This window comes from Lemur catta, chromosome 4 (genome assembly GCF_020740605.2).
Source record: "Lemur catta isolate mLemCat1 chromosome 4, mLemCat1.pri, whole genome shotgun sequence".
Classification (NCBI taxonomy): domain Eukaryota; kingdom Metazoa; phylum Chordata; class Mammalia; order Primates; family Lemuridae; genus Lemur; species Lemur catta.
In genome coordinates, this window is record NC_059131.1 from 21,077,118 (window position 1) to 21,097,510 (window position 20,393).

At 35.9% G+C, this 20,393-nt stretch overlaps 1 protein-coding gene and 1 non-coding gene across 2 annotated transcripts in view; both read left to right on the top strand.

Moving 5' to 3' along the window:
* WDR43 (WD repeat domain 43) overlaps nucleotides 1-19,590 on the top strand; it is a 47,340-nt gene extending 27,750 nt beyond the window's left edge. The window contains exons 11-18 of the mRNA XM_045549317.1: nucleotides 1,340-1,471; nucleotides 8,041-8,127; nucleotides 9,417-9,448; nucleotides 10,980-11,043; nucleotides 13,228-13,341; nucleotides 13,829-13,898; nucleotides 17,788-17,837; nucleotides 17,939-19,590. Of these exons, the coding sequence (XP_045405273.1) occupies nucleotides 1,340-1,471; nucleotides 8,041-8,127; nucleotides 9,417-9,448; nucleotides 10,980-11,043; nucleotides 13,228-13,341; nucleotides 13,829-13,898; nucleotides 17,788-17,837; nucleotides 17,939-18,130 (741 nt within the window). The 3' untranslated portion in view covers nucleotides 18,131-19,590. The remainder of the gene's footprint in view (nucleotides 1-1,339; nucleotides 1,472-8,040; nucleotides 8,128-9,416; nucleotides 9,449-10,979; nucleotides 11,044-13,227; nucleotides 13,342-13,828; nucleotides 13,899-17,787; nucleotides 17,838-17,938) is intronic.
* LOC123637624 lies at nucleotides 156-233 on the top strand. Its single transcript, XR_006734977.1, has one exon. It is a non-coding gene; the product is annotated as a small nucleolar RNA SNORD53/SNORD92 (small nucleolar RNA).
* Nucleotides 19,591-20,393: the final 803 nt, after the last annotated feature.

The window sequence follows — 20,393 nt, forward strand, 5'->3', positions numbered from 1 at the left end:
GTAGGTCCCCAAATTGAAGATTGTTACCTTTGTAAGACTTATTTAGCCTCTGTTCAACAGAGAAGATGAAACTTTTATTACCTAAAGAGGGTGCTGTTTTGGCCATTTGTTAATAGTTAGCTGGGTAACATAAAATTAAATAAATAAGCCTGGACTTGCTATGATGACTTGCATTGGGTTTCGCATGTTGCTGATTTCCAGTGATGCCTCTTTTCTCTTGGCTGTCTGAGCAGTCCTGGCTGACTTAGTGCCAGTTGGTCTTTAAATGTGATCGTCATTATAACTGGTTAAAACACTTAGAAAGTTCATTTTTTTCTCAATTCCCAAAACTGTCTTGTGGTTACTATACTTGTTTGTGCAGAGTCCTCTTTTTTATCTTTCTTTCACATTCTTAGCTAAGTGATCTATAATTTTAGCTGATTCTTCTTAGAGAAAGATTGTGTTTCTGTAGCTGATCTTAAATGTCTTTATTGGGTGTGGGGTTGGGGATAACAGTTGTTCATAAAAATTATACCTCAGTAACATGATATCTGAGTTTAAACACCAACTTTCTTTAGCTTGGCCTAGATTCAACTCTTTAATTCTCCCCCCCTTTTTTAAAATGAAGTTTTTCATATGTTAGGAGAAGCCAAATGGGCTTTAACAAAGCATATGTTTGCTTTGTTAGTCATAGAACTAGTTTATATTTTGATTTAGTTACCAAGGGCCTGACAGCGTGGATTGTTAGGCTTGCTTCAATCAGGGATTAGTTCTGTACAGTTGAGTTTTTTGTATATCAAATTACATCGTGTTTATTTACACTTAAATTTTAAATATTTATCAAGGACAGATAGTTGTATATAGCATATTCTAGCTAATAAGTCATCATTTGGAACTCACTAATAAAAAACAGGAAGACATTTTACAAATTGGGGAACATAACTGTCTTTATGCTTTTTTGATAATACTTTGTTTCATTTTGCAGATCTGAGGTTGAAGCTAAGGGATAGTTATGGTAGGGGAAGCTTCTGTGATAATAGGTCTTCTGTGCTTTAGTAATCAGATGCCAGGTCCTTGTCTTTCTCAGTCTTCTTATAGGAGGCTTTTTATGAATTGCATTTTCAAACCATGTGCTTCTTGTATAATTGGTTTTTTTCACTAGAATCTGGAAGCTTGGATTACAGGTGTTTCCCTTGTCTACAACATTGGCATTATGGTAATGATAATTCTTTTGGAAGGAGAATGACCATATCTTGGGTTTTTCAGGGTTGAGGTGTAAATTGGGAAGTGTTTTGTCTCCAGACTACTTTAGGCCTTGTCTGGTTAACATTAATATTAATAGATCATTTCTATTCTGTAGGTTAGCATTGAAGAACGCCTGGGAGCAATGCATATAGATACAAAAAAAGGAAAGGATGACTTTCTCCAAACCAATAGCTTTCCAGTTCTTCTTACACAGGGCTTAGAAAGTAATGATTTGGAAATGCTAAATGTAAGTATTATGGCAGTTTTTAAATGAATTAAGATGCTTAATTTTTCTTAGAAAGTGATTGACATTGCATTCATAGAGTGAATAGCCACATTTTATGAGTTTAGTCAAACATATCGTTTGGTGGCATTATACAGACAGTCACCTACCTACAAAGGGATTGCTTTGAATTATTTTGAACCTGGAATGCATTTTCTCATAGAAATGTTGTTCTGAATTATTTCGTTCACAAAAGCCTTTATAAACATAGTGTAGCTGAACTATAATTCTCAGCATTCTAGATCACAATTTATATTTTTTTCTGTAGGAAAATGCGTTCCTGAGTTTTTACTCTGGATTCCAGAAACTTATTTCCCTCTGGCCGTGAGAGGGGGCAGTGAGGTGGAACGTTGGCAATGGGTAGGAGGTTTGGGGTCAAAACTCAAGAGGGTTGGGGGTTATGTTGTAAAATATTTAGAGGTAAAGTACCAGAAACTTTATATAAAGGGAGGCATTTATGGTTTCTGTGTAAGTTGGTGACTGCTTGTATGAAGTTACTCAATTTAGTCTTTTTAAATTCCAAAATTTGACACTGGTCTATCTAGAAAATTTAAGTGTGTGAAAAACAATTGGATTCAAGCATTGCCTGGTCAGATTAAAGCAATTTACATTTGTTAAGTACACTTATTCTTAATGACTCATAGTAGTGTTACAGTTTCAGTTAGCACAAATGTGACTTTTATCTATAACCTATGAATAGTGTCTCTGATTTTATTTAATCTAAATGGAAATATCTTATATTTGAACCTAAGGTGATTTTGCAGAACAAGAGAGGAAACCAGCAGGTCTGCAAACCTAAAATTACTTTTAAAATAGCTTGTGAATATATATATATATATTTTGGAAGGTGGATTTTAGTTTACTATGGCATAGAAACCTAGGTGAGGATTTGGTGAAAAAGAAGCAGCTATAGAAAACAATCGACAGTGTTTTTGAAATGGAATGCAGCTTACCTGCCCTATGCTTTGAAACCTTCCTCAGTAGGTACAAGTGAATCAGGTACCATTTTTTTTTTCTTTATTATTAAGAAACATTTCAGAACATTTAGAATAGTACAGTGGACCACCATGAGCTCATTACCCAGTTTCAGAAATTATCAGCGCTAGCCAGTCTATCATTCATCTGTTGTCCTACTTGCCTTCTAAGAGGTTATGGTGAAGCAAATCTCAGAAATGATCAAATATTGTATCCATAAATACATCCCTATTCAACTTAAAAACCCCTTTTCAAAAAAATAACTATAATCCATTATATACTTAAAAAATAGTAATTCTTTAAAATTATCAAGGAGTGTTAGTGTTTACATTTCCCTAATTGTCTCATAAACTTTTTATTTTCTGTTTCTATTTTTGCTATCTTTAAAACAGGATTGCAACAGAGTCCACACTGTTTGGTTGATATGCCCTCCCCTCCCGTCTTGCAATTTATTTTTTGAAGAAGTTAGGTTATTTGCCCAGTAGAGAGTCTTACATTCTGGATTTTGCCTACTGTGTCTCTGGTGTCATTTAGCGTGTTCCTCTGTCCATGATGTTTCCTGAACAGGTTAGATTTAGAAGCTTGCAAATCTAGATGTAAATCTAGTTATATCAAGAAGCTTGAAAAGATTCAGTTTAGAATCTTTTTTAGGAAGAATACTTCAAAGGTGTTAATGTATAACATTTATCAGTGTCATAGGGTTGTTGAAAAGAGAAATGAAATGCTGTTTATGAAAAGCACTTTTTAAAGTGTAAAGGTTTTTGTTTGTATTAGTGTAAATTATTGGAAACTAGTTGAATGATGAAAATTTTGTGCAGGAAAAGACCTTTAAAAATGCTTAAAATACCCCCCCCCTTTATTTTTTTATTTTTTATTTTTTTTGAGAGAGTCTTGCTCTGTTGCCTGGGCTAGACTGCCATGATGTCAGCCTAGCTCACAGCAACCTCAAACTCCTGGGCTCAAGCAATCCTCCTGCCTCAGCCTCCTGAGTAGCTGGGACTACAGGCATGTGCCACCATGCCCAGCTAATTATGTATATACATACATATATTTTTAGTTGTCCGTATAATTTCTTTCTATTTTTAGTAGAGACGGGGTCTCACTGTTGCTCAGGCTTGTCTCGAACTCCTGAGCTCAAACAATCCACCCATAACCTTTTTTTTGAAACCAAAAGAATCCCTAAAAGTAGGGAAATGTTCCTATAGTATATTACTGCAGTTATACATACTGTATTCTACAAAGAAAGAGATAAGGTAAACATATATTTTTCCCCCTACAAAAAGTCTTTCCCGCCGGCTGCGGTGTCTCACGCCTGTAATCCTAGCACTCTGGGAGGCCGAGGCGAGTGGATCGCTCGAGGTCAGGAGTTCAAGACCAGCCTCAGCAAGAGCGAGACCCCATCTCTACTAAAAATAGAAAGAAATTATCTGGTCAACTAAAATATATATATAGAAAAAATTAGCCGGGCATGGTGGCGCATGCCTGTAGTCCCAGCTACTGGGGAGGCTGAGGCAGTAGGATCGCTTAAGCCCAGGAGTTCGAGGTTGCTGTGAGCTAGGCTGACACCACGGCACTCAATCTAGCCTGGGCAACAGAGCGAGACTCTGTCTCAAAAAAAAAAAAAAAAAAATCAAATCTTTCCCGTTCCCAAAAGCTGCCTTATGAGGAAACATGATACATAGTTAGGAGGACACTGAAAAAAGGAATGAAAGAAGAAAGTGAGCAATGACAGGGATACAACATGGGACCTTCTAAGAGGTTAAAGATGTCTGTCACAGAAAACTTGACATTAAAATTAATGGCTTTCGAAATGTAGAAATGTAACCCAATGAAATAGTCTATAGCTTATGCAGAAACAAAATAAAAAAGAAACCTAGTTATTTTGTAATTCATGGCATCCAAAAGACATAAATATTTTAGGGTATGTTAAAAATATATTTAAGTATTTTTTAAAAGTTCCATTGTTGGTAGTACCAGAAAGCATCTAGGGTACATTTTAAGAACATGAATACCTCTACATTGAAGATTCTAACAGTTGAGAGAAATTAACAGACTGAAGTAAATGGATATCTAAACCATGTTCATCAATTAGGTATTCTGTATCCTTAAGGTGAGAAATTCTCCCCAAATTAATCTGTATGTTTAGTCAGTTTGCAAATAAAATTCCAATAGTCCTGTCAGCCACCTTTGTAGAAATTGACAAACTGTTCCTAAAACTATGCAAAGGATGTGGGATAACCAAAGCAATTATAAAATAAGGAGCAAGTTGGAAGAATTACCCAACCTGATACCAAGTTAAAGCTATAGTAGTCAAGATAGTTTGATATTGGTGAAAAAATAGATTAAAGGAACAAAATAAACGTCTAGAAATAGACTATATACAATTGGGAAAAATTGGATCTCAACTTTACTTAACACCTTACATGAAAATCAGTGCAAAATAGACCACATATCTGATTATAAAACCTAAAACTACAGAACTTCTAGAAGAAAACAGGAGAATATCAATATGAACAACAGTAGGAGAATTTTTTAGATATATCGCAAAAAGCATAAAATGTTAAAGGAAAAATAAAGAAAAAAAACAATTGGAAAAAGCAGATGGCCAATAAACACATGTAAAAGTATTAAACATTAATTATCACAGAAATGCAAATTTAAACCACAGTGAGATAATGCCACATACCCATTATAGATTGATTAAAATGCAAATGACAGCACCATCTGTTGGTGAGGATGTGGAGCAGTTGGAATTCATATCTTGCTGGTGGGCATGTAAAATGGTTTAACGACTTTGCAAAACAAGTTGGCAGTTTATTAAAAATTAAGGATACACCTACCATATGATCCAGCCATCCAACTCCTAGGTATTTACCAAGAGAAAAACTCTCATAAGTTCATACAAAGACCTTTATATGAATGTTCATTGCCACTTTATTTGTAATAGCCAAAAACTGGAAGGAACTCATGTGTCCCTCAACAGATGAATGGATAAACAAATTGTTTATCTAGCAACATAAGACATGTATTGATAGACCAGCAATATGGATGAACCTCACACTTAAGCTGTGTGAAAGAAGCCAGACAATAAGAAAGTGATAATTTGTGATCCCATTTATATAAAAATTCTAGAAAATGCAGACCAGCACATAGTTCAGTGGCTGCCTGGGAATTTGGAGTAGAAGGAGGGATAGGATACACTGTAAAGGGGTGCAAGCAGACTTGAGGGTGACAGAATGTTTATTTTTATTATAGTATTTGCTTCATGGGTAAATGTGTATGTGAAACTGATCAGATAGTGCATTTAAAAGTGTGTGCCATTTACCTGCACTGCCGTAAAGTTAGAAAAACCTCATCTTCAACACCATCTTCTTGGTGCAGTTATAACTATGGTTTATAGGGTTGCTTCTTTAAATACATCCTTGACAGAAGTTAATGATGCTCACTCCTCTGTTCATTATCATTTCACTTAGTTTGGGGTAAAGTATTTTTATTTGTTTATTTTAAATGTGAAAATTGTTAACCATAGAGCCTCTGTCTTTAGTGGGCATAAGAAGTATCTAAGAGGTTGTTGAAAAATTTTCTGCCCCATAGTTTGGGACAACTTCTAAATAGTTAAGCCATGCTTTTTTTGTCTGTGATGGTTCTAGTTTATACCTCTCATCTTGGTACAATTATTAATAGCGACTCCTTTCATTCACAGAAGTATCTCAGTTTGGACAATGAATTATACCATCACTCTTTATTTAGAGCACTAGCAGATTTCACAGATCTCTTATCTTTCAGTGCTGCTGTATGTCCTCAGTCCTTCATTATGTTTCTTAACCAAGCTTTTGGTGTAACTAATGGGGAACCAGAAGTTTAGGATTGTATTCCTTGATCTGAAGCATTGCCACCCTACTAGGCCTACTGGTGGTTTGGGTGAACATCTTATGAAAAATGTTTTTGTAGAGCTTAACAAAAGCATGTCCTATCTCAAAAAATAATTCATAGACTAGTTCATACAGAATGTTTTCTATAGCTTCTAGATCACTGGAACTTTGTGATAACTGATATTTATAATGAAGAGGTGATTTGAGGTATATATAGTATCAAGCACCTTCTGAATTATTGTTAAAGTTATGATCAGTATATTTTGTTTTGAGTCTCGCATTCTGATTTTTTGAAAATGAAAATTGTAGGTTAATTGAGACTAAATTGGGCCATTCCATCCATCAATAATGATGTATAAAATGCTTTGATATTCTTTTGCATAAGAAACTAATTATGTGACAGTTTTAAAATAGTACTTGGTAGATTTAGAAGGGCTTGGTGGTGTATAGATAGTTTTACAAGCAAATAAAATCCATAGGGAATTCTGCAAAGAAATGTTAGGAACTATAAAAGTAGGTTGGAAACTAACTTTCTGTATTTTTGCCTTTCAGTATCTCTGCTGTTTTTATTCTGAGCGTGATTTTTATAGTCACAACTGCCACCAAAACATACATACACCATTAGGGAAGATCCTCTAGGAGTAAACTCTTTTGAAAGAATAAATATTTAAAAGTATTTAAGAGGAGGGTATCAGACCTGAAAGGACTCTAATTTCCTACTCTCTGCTTCTGTGAAGCATGTGGGGTGTGGAGAAGTTGAATGGCCTGTCCGGGAGTGTGCAGCTTCTAGGGGGCAGCACCAGGACAGATCTGCCCTGTCTCCTTTGCTTTAACCCAGGGTGGAGACTGGGTCTTTCCCACAGATATATCCTTAAAGAGTTTTGATTCAAGCCCACTTATTATGTGACCTTTTGATTGGTTTAAAATTTTGTCAAGAAGTTGGCACCTAATTTAAGAAGATTTCTTGCTTTCTAAGTGTGATTTTACTATGTTTTGCTCACTCTTAGGTGGATATAGCTCTAATTTCATAAAATGGAATCTTGGGAACATCTCTGAAATTGTATATCTGCATTTAAATATCTGTAGATGTTCTTTTGTGTTTCATATTAAAGAATTAGGAAAAAAAGAAATCTATTGAATGAAGTAACTTTCCTTTTTTTTTTTTTTTTTGAGACAGAGTCTCACTTTGTTGCCCTGGCTAGAGTGAGTGCCGTGGCGTCAGCCTAGCTCACAGCAACCTCGAACTCCTGGGCTTAAGCGATCCTACTGCCTCAGCCTCCCGAGTAGCTGGGACTACAGGCATGCGCCACTATGCCCGGCTAATTTTTTCTATATATATTTTAGTTGGCCAGATAATTTCTTTCTATTTTTAGTAGAAACGGGGTCTCTTGCTCAGGCTGGTCTCGAACTCCTGACCTCGAGCGATCCACCCGCTTCGGCCTCCCAGAATGCTAGGATTACAGCCACCGCGCCGGCCAAACTTTCTTGATACCTCAAGACTGCTTATCTGGTAGCCACAGATGTAATGTGACTTTCTCCATTCGGTCCCTGTAGCCTTTATTTGCTAAACTCATTTGGTAGTTTATTGCCTTGGCCTTTTAAAAATCATTTTTATAGACAGTTTTTCCTGTAGTGTCCTTAGCTTGAGAGTGTGCTTATTTTAATAATCCTTTTATTTTCTGACAGAAAGTACTTCAAACTAGGAATTTAAACCTAATAAAGAAGACTGTGTTAAGGATGCCCCTACATGCTATTATTCCATTGTTGCAAGAGGTAACTGACTCTTCTTTCTTTAGAGATAGGGTCATGCTCTGTTGCCCATGTGAGTGCAGTGTCGTGATTACAGCTTAGTGCAACCTTGAACTTTCAGGCTCAGGCAATTCTCCTGCCTCAGCCTCCCAAGTAACTAGGATTACAGGCATGCATCACCAAAGGCAGCTAATTTTTAAAAAGTTTTTTGTAGAGACAGGGTCTCACTGTGTTCCCAAGGCTGGTCTCAAGCTCCTGGCCTCCAGTGATCCTCCTGCCTTGGCTTCGTAAAGTTCTGGGATTACAGGTGCGAACCACTGCTCTCAGCTGTGACTGTTCTTTTCATTTAAATAAACGTCCTAATGCTATGAATTAAAGGAAAAATCCAGTATTTAGAGAAGTGGATTTGTAATATAGAAGGAAACGTGGCATTTAGAGTGTGAATGATAGATGCGTAGGAGGAAAATACTTTAGACACAAAAAGTGAAATTGATGAATTCCTGAGACAGTGAAAGGAAAAGTCATTGGCACTTTTACCTTGATCAATAGCCACTGCACTCCAACCTGGGCAACATAGCAATTCCTCATCTCTTAAATAAAAAAGTATACATAATTTCACTGAAGCTTGCCCTAGAAGAGTGGGTGCAAATTGTTAAAAATTAGGCCTAAAGATAAAGTGGATTCTTTGTAATTCGAAATTATACTTGGATTACATTTGTTTAATGTGCTGCTGAAGTATTTTGTGAGAGTAGTTTTGGTATTAATAGTGTGGGCTGGTTTACTGTTACTGGTAGGGGAAACGTCTTTATTTAAAACAGTGTCAATTATTAGAAAAAACTGGTCATATGTTTTTGGAGTAGTATCTACTTTTAAACAAAATTTGCCTAACCTTGATATTTATACTTAAAGTGAGGTATAATTCACATACCATAAAGTCACCCCTTTAAAGTACACAATTTAGTGTTTGTAGTATGTTTACAGATGATTGTGCATTTGTACTCCAGAAAGAAATCCTGTACACATTAGTAATCACTCCTCACTCTCCATTTCCCCCAGTTCCTGGCAGTCACTAATCTATTTTCCATCTCAGTGGATTTGCTTATTCTGGACATTCATTCATATAAATGCTAGCCTAGATTTTTATCAGGTAATTATCTGATTGTGGGGATGTATTCCTAGAATATACTGTGTTGGTTGAAAATAGGCTACTAAATGCAGTAATGATTTTCCAATACATTCATTGTATTGTGAGAATTAATGGAGATTGGTTGCCTCTGAAGTGCTGTTGCTAATCGTGGTTTTCTTTCTCTTAGCTTACAAAGAGGTTGCAAGGACATCCTAATAGGTAAGATGTTTAAACAACTTAAATTAAATTGCGTTGTTTTTATAAATAGGGGTGATTGTGAAAAACAACAATATCTGACAACATGAAACTGAAATATTATGTAGTCCCAAATTTTAACTAATAAAACTCTTTATGTGTCATATTACCCCTTCCTTATTTTAAGTTGAATGACTCTTAACATTTTATTACAGTTTTCTTTTCTTTTAGAAAACTCCTTTGTAGGTATTTGAGCTATATTATCAGATCATTTAAAAATTAGTCTTATTTTGTTTTAATGATTTAGTCTTAATCATGATATGTAAAACTGTCTTTTATAGAACATGCACAACTTCTGGTAGCTGCTTAAGGTTAAACATTTAAATCTGGAAGTTGGTATCTTTAAGATACTAAGCTTGTAATATATTATCATCAGTATCTATATAGTTAACACATTGACTGCTAGGTGAGTTGTATTTAACTCAGACTAGTTTTGAGCCCAGGGCCGTGTGAAGCAAAACCCTGCAGTTGGTTCCCGAAAATCTTACTTGTTGATTTCTTCTTGTTACAATTAATACGGACAATTTAATTCTAAGGTGGATTGTGTTGCATATAACTCACACAGAGAAAACAATAAAAAATAAATTAGAAAGGATCATTTTTTTAATAAAACACCATGGCCCCAGGTGTAAAAACTTTTTTTTCTAGTGTGACAGTCAATGTGTTAAATATAGAGGTTTTTCTTTTCTAAATTTTTTCGTGACAGACTGCATTAGTCTTAATTATGACTGGATTTTGTGCATTTTTGGTCTATATTTGCCTTTTAATGTTGGAGTGGAAAGCTTTGCTGTTTGTTCCAGACAGAGAATAGATTGTGAGTTCAACCTATTCTTATGTTTATCATGAACATGAAATGCAAAATCAGTTGCACTCAATTTGGATGAAGATTACTGCCCTGACACCAGTTAATTATGAAGTAAAGCATGATTTTTATTTTTGAATTGTTTTTTTGAGACAGAGTCTTATTCTGTTGCCCTTACTAGAGTGCAGTGGTGTCATCATAGCTCACTTCAGCCTCAAACTCTTGGGCTCAAGTGATCCTCTTGCCTCAGCCTCCCGAGTAGCTGGGACTACAGGCGCGTGCCATGATGCCTGGCTAATTTTTCTATTTTTAGTAGAGACTAGGACTGACTCTTAGGCTGGTCTCAGAACTCCTGAGCTCAAGCAATCATCCTGCCTCAGCCTCCCAGAGTGCTAGGATTGCAGGTGTGAGCCACCTGACCTGACTTCTTGAATTGTTTTGAAGGAGTTTTTGTCCTGTTTTCTGATGTGTACGCACTTCCCTCCTTAGTATATTACGCAGATTTTAGATTCAGTAAAAGAATGAAAGGACTGTGGTATTCATGGTGATTTATTTATTATAGTCATCTTCACAGAGCACAATTTATAGATGATCTATCGCCTATATGGGTTTTTCTAATTTTGTGGCTCAGTTGTATTTAATTCTGAATTTGCGAACATTAGTTTACTTGTCTTTTTCTCTTTTTTTTTTCAGTGCTGTTTTAATGGTTCAGTGGCTAAAATGTGTGTTAACGGTTCATGCCTCATACCTGTCCACAGTGAGTCTTTTTAGCTACAGTTGCTGAATATGAATAGTTTGGCTTTGATAAGGATTATAAACTTTGATAAGGATGGCTGATCAAAAATCCTTTCTCTGTCTGTCAACCATTAGATGCTTTCTTTAGAGATTTTGTTTTCCCCAGCTGCAATGATGTGAGCCCTTTCATGATGTCACTGGTCTCCCCCAGCCCCTGATTTAAAAGTAATATATTGATATATTCTATAGAGAACTTTGAAAAATAAAGGGGAAAATATATTGATGTATTCACAATCAAACCTCAGCAAAATTGTCTTTTTTATCGTATGTATCCTTTCCCTCCCTTTTAAAAAACTTAGGAGGTTTGTAAAGTTTTTATATATGCTGGCCGGGCGCGGTGGCTCACGCCTGTAATCCTAGCACTCTGGGAGGCCGAGGCGGGTGGATCACTCGAGGTCAGGAGTTCAAGACCAGCCTCAGCAAGAGCGAGACCCCATCTCTACTAAAAATAGAAAGAAATTATCTGGTCAACTAAAATATATATACAGAAAAAATTAGCCGGGCATGGTGGTGCATGCCTGTAGTCCCAGCTACTCGGGAGGCTGAGGCAGTAGGATCGCTTAAGCCCAGGAGTTTGAGGTTGCTGTGAGCTAGGCTGATGCCACAGCACTCACTCTAACGTGGGCAACACAGCGAGACTCTGACTCAAAAAAAAAAAAAAAAGTTTTTATATATGCTAACATGTCTGCCATGCCTTGTTCTAGGAGGAGAAAAGGTAGTTCATGATAAAAATGACAGAAAGTAAATATTTACTACCTGACAATTTGTTGGAGCTACTGTCAGCTCTTGACTGTCTATGTAAGAGGGAGGGAGCACATCTTAAAGCAACACTAGAAAAGAAGCTTTTATATTCATAATACAAGTTGGGTTCTTTGTGACATCATTACGTCAGTTACATTTTAACCTAGACGTAAAATTAAACAGTTTTTTGTTTTATATGATTATGTAGCACTAAGTTTTCTTAAAAGATTTTAGTGGGTATTTGAAAAAAATCCTTAATTGTTTAAACTGTAGCTCCTCTGGTCTTAACAGAGTTTCACCCAACTCCTACCTGGGGTCTGTTCCTTGTTCTCTGTCTCAGGCTCCTTTTGCTTTCAATGGTTTGAAATGGTGAAAACTGTTGATTAACCTGCTTTGAGGTCAGCAGTTTTTTCTTAGTGGGAAGAACTCTGCTAAGATGCTAGAATGGGGAAAAGAAAAACAACATTAAGCATGGGTGTTGGGTCTCCCAGCCTGCATGAGTCTTGGGAGGTGAACTGGGACGGTGGTGAGAGGAGTGTCTGAGTGGCTTGGTGATTGGCATGAAATGATCATAGAAGATGTTGGCATCTTGGAATCTTCTTGGAGCTCATGGGTACACATGAAGGGGAGATGATAAAATGAAATGCATCACAGTCATATTAGAACTTGTTTATTCATTTTTTTTTTGTCAATCTGTTTAAAGTTTTTAACGTTTGACTGAAATACTCTTATTTATGCCAGTGTCACAAATAGGAGGGCTGGAAAATGCTAATCAAAGGGCAAAGAGTGGGGTCCCTTTTTCTCTAGCTCTAGAGGGACAAATCAGAGAATTTCCTGCTTTCATTTCTTAAGCATGGTTCAGAGGATTCATTAATAGGGAATGTATTTAAAATGCTGTAAGATCAGCTTTGTACTCTATCACCCTGTCTTGCTGGCCTCTGGGAGCTGGGAAAAGCTTTCTCTAGCTCCTTGGCCTTATGGTAAGGGCAGATAATGTGCTATCATCAGAGGGTAAGAGTCAGAGGAAAGCCCCATTTAGCCTGGAGATGTATTACGGGTATTTTTTTTTAAATTTAGTGTCTACTTTATGCTGACCTTACCTGAAATACTTTGATCAGTACAGAGAAGTCCTACCCTGCAGTTTGTCTTGCTTTGGAGTTTCTCTCTCCTGATTAGGTATCATTTTTATAAAACTATTGTTTTTTCCTGTTATGACACTGAGGGCCTTCTGTGAAAATTTGCGATGTTGCTAGGCTTTGTCACAAGCAGGCGTTGCCACTGGAAGTACTTGTGAGCAGATGCTTGTGGTGCAATGGCTAAGTACCGAGGCACCACTGAGCATGATTTGTATGTTTGTCGTCTCTATAATGTGATAATAATATCAAACTGTCATCATTTTTTCTAGTTACCTGACTTGATACCCCAGCTGGGGACACTCTACCAGTTAATGGAAAGTAGAGTCAAGACTTTTCAGAAACTCTCACACCTTCATGGAAAGCTTATTCTTCTAATCACACAAGTGAGTAGGTCAAATTGTTTTGGGCTAAAATTTTTGGCTGTGATAGGAATGGAGAGAAGAATAAGGCTCGTTTAGCTGAACTTTGAGAGCTCCCTATTTTAGTCAGAAGTCCTGTCTTTCACTTGGAAATATTATTTGTTTGATAGTAAGAGTTCAGTTGTGCCTGTTTCAACTTTTACTGAAACTTTTTTTACGATTATATTTCAATTGTTAATACAGTTAACAAATTAAAGAATATTTATACGGTTACAATTTTGGCACAGAAAGATATTCCAGTCACCTCATAGGGTTTTTCAACTTTTACAGAGTAATTTTTTTCTTCTTGAAGAATCGTTTTGCCTTGTATTTGATCCACATTGTATTAAGGTCATTTATTATAGTGATGGGATGAGTCAGCTGGTGGTGGGGAAGGTTGGGTGTGGTGGTGGTTGTGGCACTTGGGATGTGCTTATACTCTTCTTTAGAGTAGTACTTTATTCTCTTTCAGGTTACAGCATCAGAGAAAACAAAGGGAATGACTTCTCCTGAACAGAAGGCAAAGTTGGTGTATGAGGAAGGTAAAAGTTGGGGGCTAGAGTCTAGAATTGGAACATTTTTTTTTTTTAGTGACTCAGTTCTGTCATCTTTGCAAAAGTATCAGTGTAAGTTCTTGCTTTGGCATAACCTCTAATAAAATAGGAAAGTGTGTGGCAAAAATAGGCAAAAAGCTGTGATAAATAAGAAAATGCCACAAGTATGTAATAAAATAGGGCATTAGGTATGGAAGAGATTTAAATAAAAGAACACAATGAACATGAACTTACTTTATGCTAATACATTTCAAAATCTAGGTGATATAGGTACTTTTTAAGGAAACTTCTGTGACTAAAGTTGACATAAAAAGAAATAGTAAACTTGAAAAAGGCAATAGCTCTAAAATTGATCACAAGATACCGCACCACACCATACCACACCCAGAGATTTTGCAGGTGGTTTTATCAGGTTTTCAAAGAACTAGTCAATTTTGTCATTTATAAACAATTTAGGCATATTAGGAGTTAGTATAATTTTATTAACAAAACCAGACAAAGACAGTCAAAACCAGAACATTTTAGACCATTCTTAAATATCCTAAGTAGCATGTCGATTATAGAAGTGTTTAGTATTAATACTTAAAAAGCTAAAGTACAAGAATAGACAGACCCATAGATTGGCCTAGTTACCCCCTGAAAACCCATAGCTCTGTGGAATCTTGGTATGTTATTAATAACATTGATGGTGTGCTTTATATCAATGTAGAAAAGAGCCTGTTCAGTGAATTGCTAGAAAAACTCATAATTCGTATGGAACAAAGTATTTTACCTGTATCACATTACACATCACTTCTTTTCTCTTTACACTTTAATATATTAAAGGAACTTCTTCTTTTTTTTTTTTTTGAGACAGTCTCACTCTGTTGCCTGGGCTAGAGTGCTATGGCGTCAGCCTAGCTCACAGCAACCTCAAACTCCTGGGCTCAAGCAATCCTACTGCCTCAGCCTCCTGAGTGGCTGGGACTACAGGCATGAGCCACCATGCCCCGCTAATTTTTTCTATATATATTTTTAGTTGTCCAGATAATTTCTTTCTATTTTTTTTAAGTGGAGATAGGGTCTCGCTCTTGCTCAGGCTGGTCTCAGAACTCCTGAGCTCAAACGATCCGCCCACCCCAACCTCCCAGAGTGCTAGGATTACAGGCGTGAGCCACCATGCCCAGCCAAAGGAACATTTTCTTATTAGAGGAAAATAACAGTAAAATGAACATAGAATATACAGATGATTTTCTGGGAGGTGGAACAAATGACTAACAAGAACAACTTCAGGAAATAAAGATTAAAACCTCAGTGAAATAATATCTTGTATCGTGATAAATTTGAAAAACTGAAAATAGGTATTGGGAAGGATTTGTAGTAATGGAAACTTATGCTGTGGTGGGAGTATATGTACATTTTTTTTACAGAACAACTTTATAATCTTAGATAAAGTTGAAAATTTACATATCCTTCCATTTGCCAGGGGTATTCCCAGGAGTGTACTCTAATGACTGGCACTTACTGAAGTGTGGCCAGAGCACCTGTGGGCATCCCCGTGACCCTTTCAGTGGTCCATGATGTTCTCCATTTTTCAATTAATCATCCCTGTGAGGCTGGATTTTCTTTATAGTTTAAGTAAATCAACATATCCAAAATGTAGAATGTGGAAGCAAATATGGGAAGTATGTAAAAATGTAAAACAGTGCCACTCAGTAATTTTGTTTGGGCTGTGGGAGAAGTATCGTTTTTCATTAAAACATGTTATTTGTATTAACATGTAATGGGTTGGCATTTGTAAATGAATTAAATATTTTTAAATTAAAAAATTTTTATTTTTAAAGTGATAAATACTGATGGACTCTCCCCACATAAACAGAAGCTTGTGGGGCCCTCAATTTTTTAAAAATGTGAAACGGTTTTAAGAATAAAAAGCTCAAGAACATGGTTTAAAATGTATATGCAAGGAGAATTGTATAAGTGTGTTCTTGCAGTCTTGTTCATAATTTAAAAGATTACTTATAAACAACATAATCCTTCATTAGTGGGAGCAGTATTTATAATGATTTATTCCTTCAGCATAACACTATATTAGTGAGAGTGCATGAAATAGAGATAGAAGTCATCAACATTGATAAATATGATTACAAAATCAAGTCACAAAATGATATCTTCTGTATGGTATCATATAATTGTATAGGTGTGTATACACATTTAAAACATTTGAAAACCCACAAAACAATAGTATAGTAGTTCCCCCTTATCTATGGGGGATACATGCCAAGACCTCCATTGGGTGCTTGTAACCCCAGATAGTACTGAACCCTAGATAATGTACTGTGGTTTTTCCTATACATACATACCTGTGATAAAGTTTAATTTCTAAATTAGGCACAGCAAGAGATTAATAGCTATAACTAACAATTAAGTTATTGGTAAAATATTATTAAGGGTGACTTGAGCACAAGCACTGTGATATTGCATCAGTTAATGTGATCACTGAGATGGCTACTAAGCAACTAGTGGGTGGGTAGTGGAGACAGCTCAGAGATACTGGATAAAGCGGGGATGATCACATGCATGGTGTGAGATTTCATCATGCTACTCAGAACGGTGTGCAATTTAAAATGTATGATGCCTTGGTTTCTGCAATTTTCCATTTAATATTTTCAGACTGCAGTTGAAGGCATGGAAGGCGAAAGCACATAAGGAGGACTACTGTATATGTTTTTCATGAATATGTACATGTGTAATTCATGGGTACATATGTGCATTATAATTGTTTAACAGCATACAGGGGAATGATAAATTCAGGATAGTGGTTTCTTTTAGGGAATGGGCTCAGGGACATGGGCATGAAGGAGACTTCATCTGTATATAATGATTTATTAAGAAAAAGTACATATAGGAAGAAAGTTAGAATATCTTAAGAAAATAGGAACACTATGTTATAATATTGGATAATATTGGCACACCCACAACATTAATTCCTTAGTTTTATCCAGTGCGCAATTCACCATCATCTTTCCCCAGTTATCCCTAAAATGTCCTTTAAAGCTGGTTTGTTCAAACTAGGATGTAGTCTTGGATCATGGTGTTGAATCTGGTTGCTGTATTTCTAAGGTCTCTTTTCAGTCTGTAAGAACCCCGCTTTCATGATATGGACTTGCTGAAGAGACTGGGCAGTTTATTCCTTACACGCCCCACCTTGTGGTTATAGATTTGCTTCTTCTTGGTTTCATTTTGTTTGTTCCTCTAAACTCTATAATTCCTTTGATCTGAATGTAAGGTCTAAAGGATTGATTAGATTTTAAGTCATATGTTTTTGTAGGGGTTGCATTAATACTGATGTGTTTTCACATTGCGTCGCACCAAGAGCCATATTGTGCTTGTTCTTCCATTAATGATGCTAAGGTTGCTGACAGCCTTTTCCTCTCCATTGTAAAATATATTTCCCATAGTGCTTAGAAGATAATCTGTTAGCTTTTTTTTTTTAACATTTGAATGTTTTGTTCCTCACAACCATACATGTAATGTATCAATTACTAACGTTTCTGTAACTGGTACTTTCACTGAGGCTTAAAAACAATGCTAATTCTTCCATTTCTTCTACATATATAAGCCAGCTTTTTAATGCAGCTTTTGTCCTTGTCAACTGGCGCTGTTTGGTAGCCCAGAAATAGCTTAGTATTTTAAGAAGGTATAAGTGTTTTTGTACTTAGTCTGCCCCAATGAGATCTTGATGCAGGGAAGAATATTAACTTAATGTTATGTCTTGGATGGATGTTTGCTGAATATATTTCTAAAAGTAAATTCAGGAATCTGGTTATGCTGAGTTTCCAGAGCTACACTCTCTGCTTTGTTCACAAAATTAAGGCTGAGTGTTTTCTCCCTACAGAATCTTCTGAAGAGGAGTCTGACGATGAAATAGCAGATAAGGATTCTGATGTGAGTGATCTGTTTCCTAGTACATAATCAGCCTTTTTGTCCTCATACTCTGTAAGACTGAGGCTTTCATAAATGCTTTCCTTGCTTGATATTTCTCCTAGGATAATTGGGATGAAGATGAAGAAGAGAAAGAAAGTGAAAAAGAGGAGGAAGTTGATGAAGAGAATGAAGAGGAAGATGAAGATGCTGAAGAAAAAGATGAAGAAAATGGTGAGGACAGAGAGGTGGCAAGTGAAAAAGAATTAAATGGAGATTCTGATTTAGATCCTGAAAATGAAAGTGAAGAAGAATGAAGACAGGAAAGCAAGCCAGTCAAACTGCGTAAACTCTGGCTCACCCTGACCAATGGTGCCGAGTTCTCCTGGGGAGGGTTGTCTCTGTGCCAGGATGCTGAGGACCGCTGTACATTTCCAAATTCACGGCGGTGGTTTCCATGCCACCTTGCTGTCCTGAGCGCCCCAGACTTAACTGTGTAAATAAGAGTGTTTCATTCAAATGTTAATAAACTTTACACAGTAAATAGACACATTTTCTGCAATGTACTGACATGAGTGTCCAATATATGGTATATTTTTATAATATAAATATCTTGGTATGATTGGTTATATCGAGAATTGACTTAAGTGAAGATAAAGACCTTTCCCATAGGGTTGAAGAACTGGACTGTTGTAAAGGAGTCAGCTCTTATCTCAGGTTGGTATCTTTCATCAAATCCAGATACAAAGCAGCAGCACTAGTGAAGATTTTCTTAATTTGGTACATTTAATTTGGTACATTTTCATAAAATATGATGGGATCACTAAAAACTGGAGTGAAAATAATTGTGATTTTTTTTTTAAAAAAAAAATCACCATTATCCCCAGCTTGTCTTTTAACCGTGGTAATCTGACTTGACTCAGATTGAATATTTGGAGTGCTTCCCCAAAATAACCACTTATTTTTTAAGCTGTTATGTGAAATATTTTTTTAAAACAAAACAAAAAAAATTATGGTAATTAAAAAACTAAAGAGTTAGCCATATTAAGGATTTTTCTTGACTGAAGATTGCCTATAAAGAATCAGTGTATAGATTTAGAAGTGCTCATTACCTGCAACTTTTTAAAAAATTCAGTTATAGCTGCTTTTGAAGAGGTTTTCATTTTTATTTAAATTACTAATGGATCAGAGAACAATTGTTTATTTTTTCTCTTTGGTTTTAGATATTAATGATAACCTTGTTGGAATTTTTTTCCAAAGAAAATATTTTTATAATTCAATAATTTAATGTTTTCCTTCCTTCTCATTACCTACTCTTGGCAGTGTTAGGGTATCTGTTTACCTTTAAAATAATAAGTCTGACTCAAGATTTTTTATGTATGCATAAATAAGTATTTTGGTGCGCTAAAAAAAGCCTTTTCAAATAATCAGTAAAACTTCTTTTTTTTTTTAAAAGAATGAGCCAGTATTTGCTTAGTGCTCACTAGGGGTCATGCAGATGGAAGCTCACCTCTAAGGAAGAGCTGAGCAAATGGATTTATTGTTTCCCACCTGTGCATATGTAAAACAACCATTATCTCTGAGGATCTTTTTAATATCAGCGGCAGAACTGAGATTTCTGTGTTCAACTAATAGAGCTGGAGCCATATAAACATCATGGGAAAGCAAGTTTGAGTCAGCTACTGGTGTAATGTACAGTTATATTTGTCTATAAATGGAGCTGTTTATGGCAATTTAATACCATTCTCTTTGTAAAGTGAATAAATATTCATCTTTACCCAGCTTGTCTTGTGGTGGTATATGTAGAGGAATATAGACACGTTTGGACTTGCGTGAAGGTTTTTAAAGAGTGATTTTACCCCACTGTTATTAGTAGATAAATGCTTTCAAGGGCTTGTTGGATAGCCTAGAATTTGTAACAAAGTGAAAGAACCAAGAATTTTGTGTTAGTCTAAGGATGGTTATAGCCAGTTGTTTCTTCACAGCTTCCCACTTGGTTTGGGTTGTGACAGTAAAGAAAGGCATGTACTGATACATTAGATCCTGTTATGGTAACTGGCACCTGGTTTATGGGTTAGATTTCTCTAACACCTGAGTCTACTTCACGAAGTTAATGGTGACGATGAAGAAATTTCTTACTAGTTATTTTTTTGGTTTAGAAAAATTCAGAGTTAAATTTGGCTTGTTATAAAAATAGTTTTCTAGTTTTAGGTATTTCACTGTCTTGTTCCACTCCTAATCCAGACAACGAAGTATGTGTGTTGAGATTAATTTTTCTTCGCAACTTTTTATTGTAAAAAATTTCAACCCTCCAACCATAATCAAGTCATTGATCGATCGTACATTGTATTTGGTTATCTTATTGCTCTGTTAATCCAGAATATTTCTCCTCATCCAGTGTGTGTGTGTTTTGATTTTGATATTTAAATGAGTCCACATAAATTAAGCTGTGTTGTAGAATGTGCCACATTCTTGATTTATCTGATTGTTTTCTGATGATTAGATTCTGGTTTAAATGTTTTTTGGCAAGATCCTAAAAAAGTGGTGGTATTTGAGATGAATTTGTAAAAGTAAATTTTT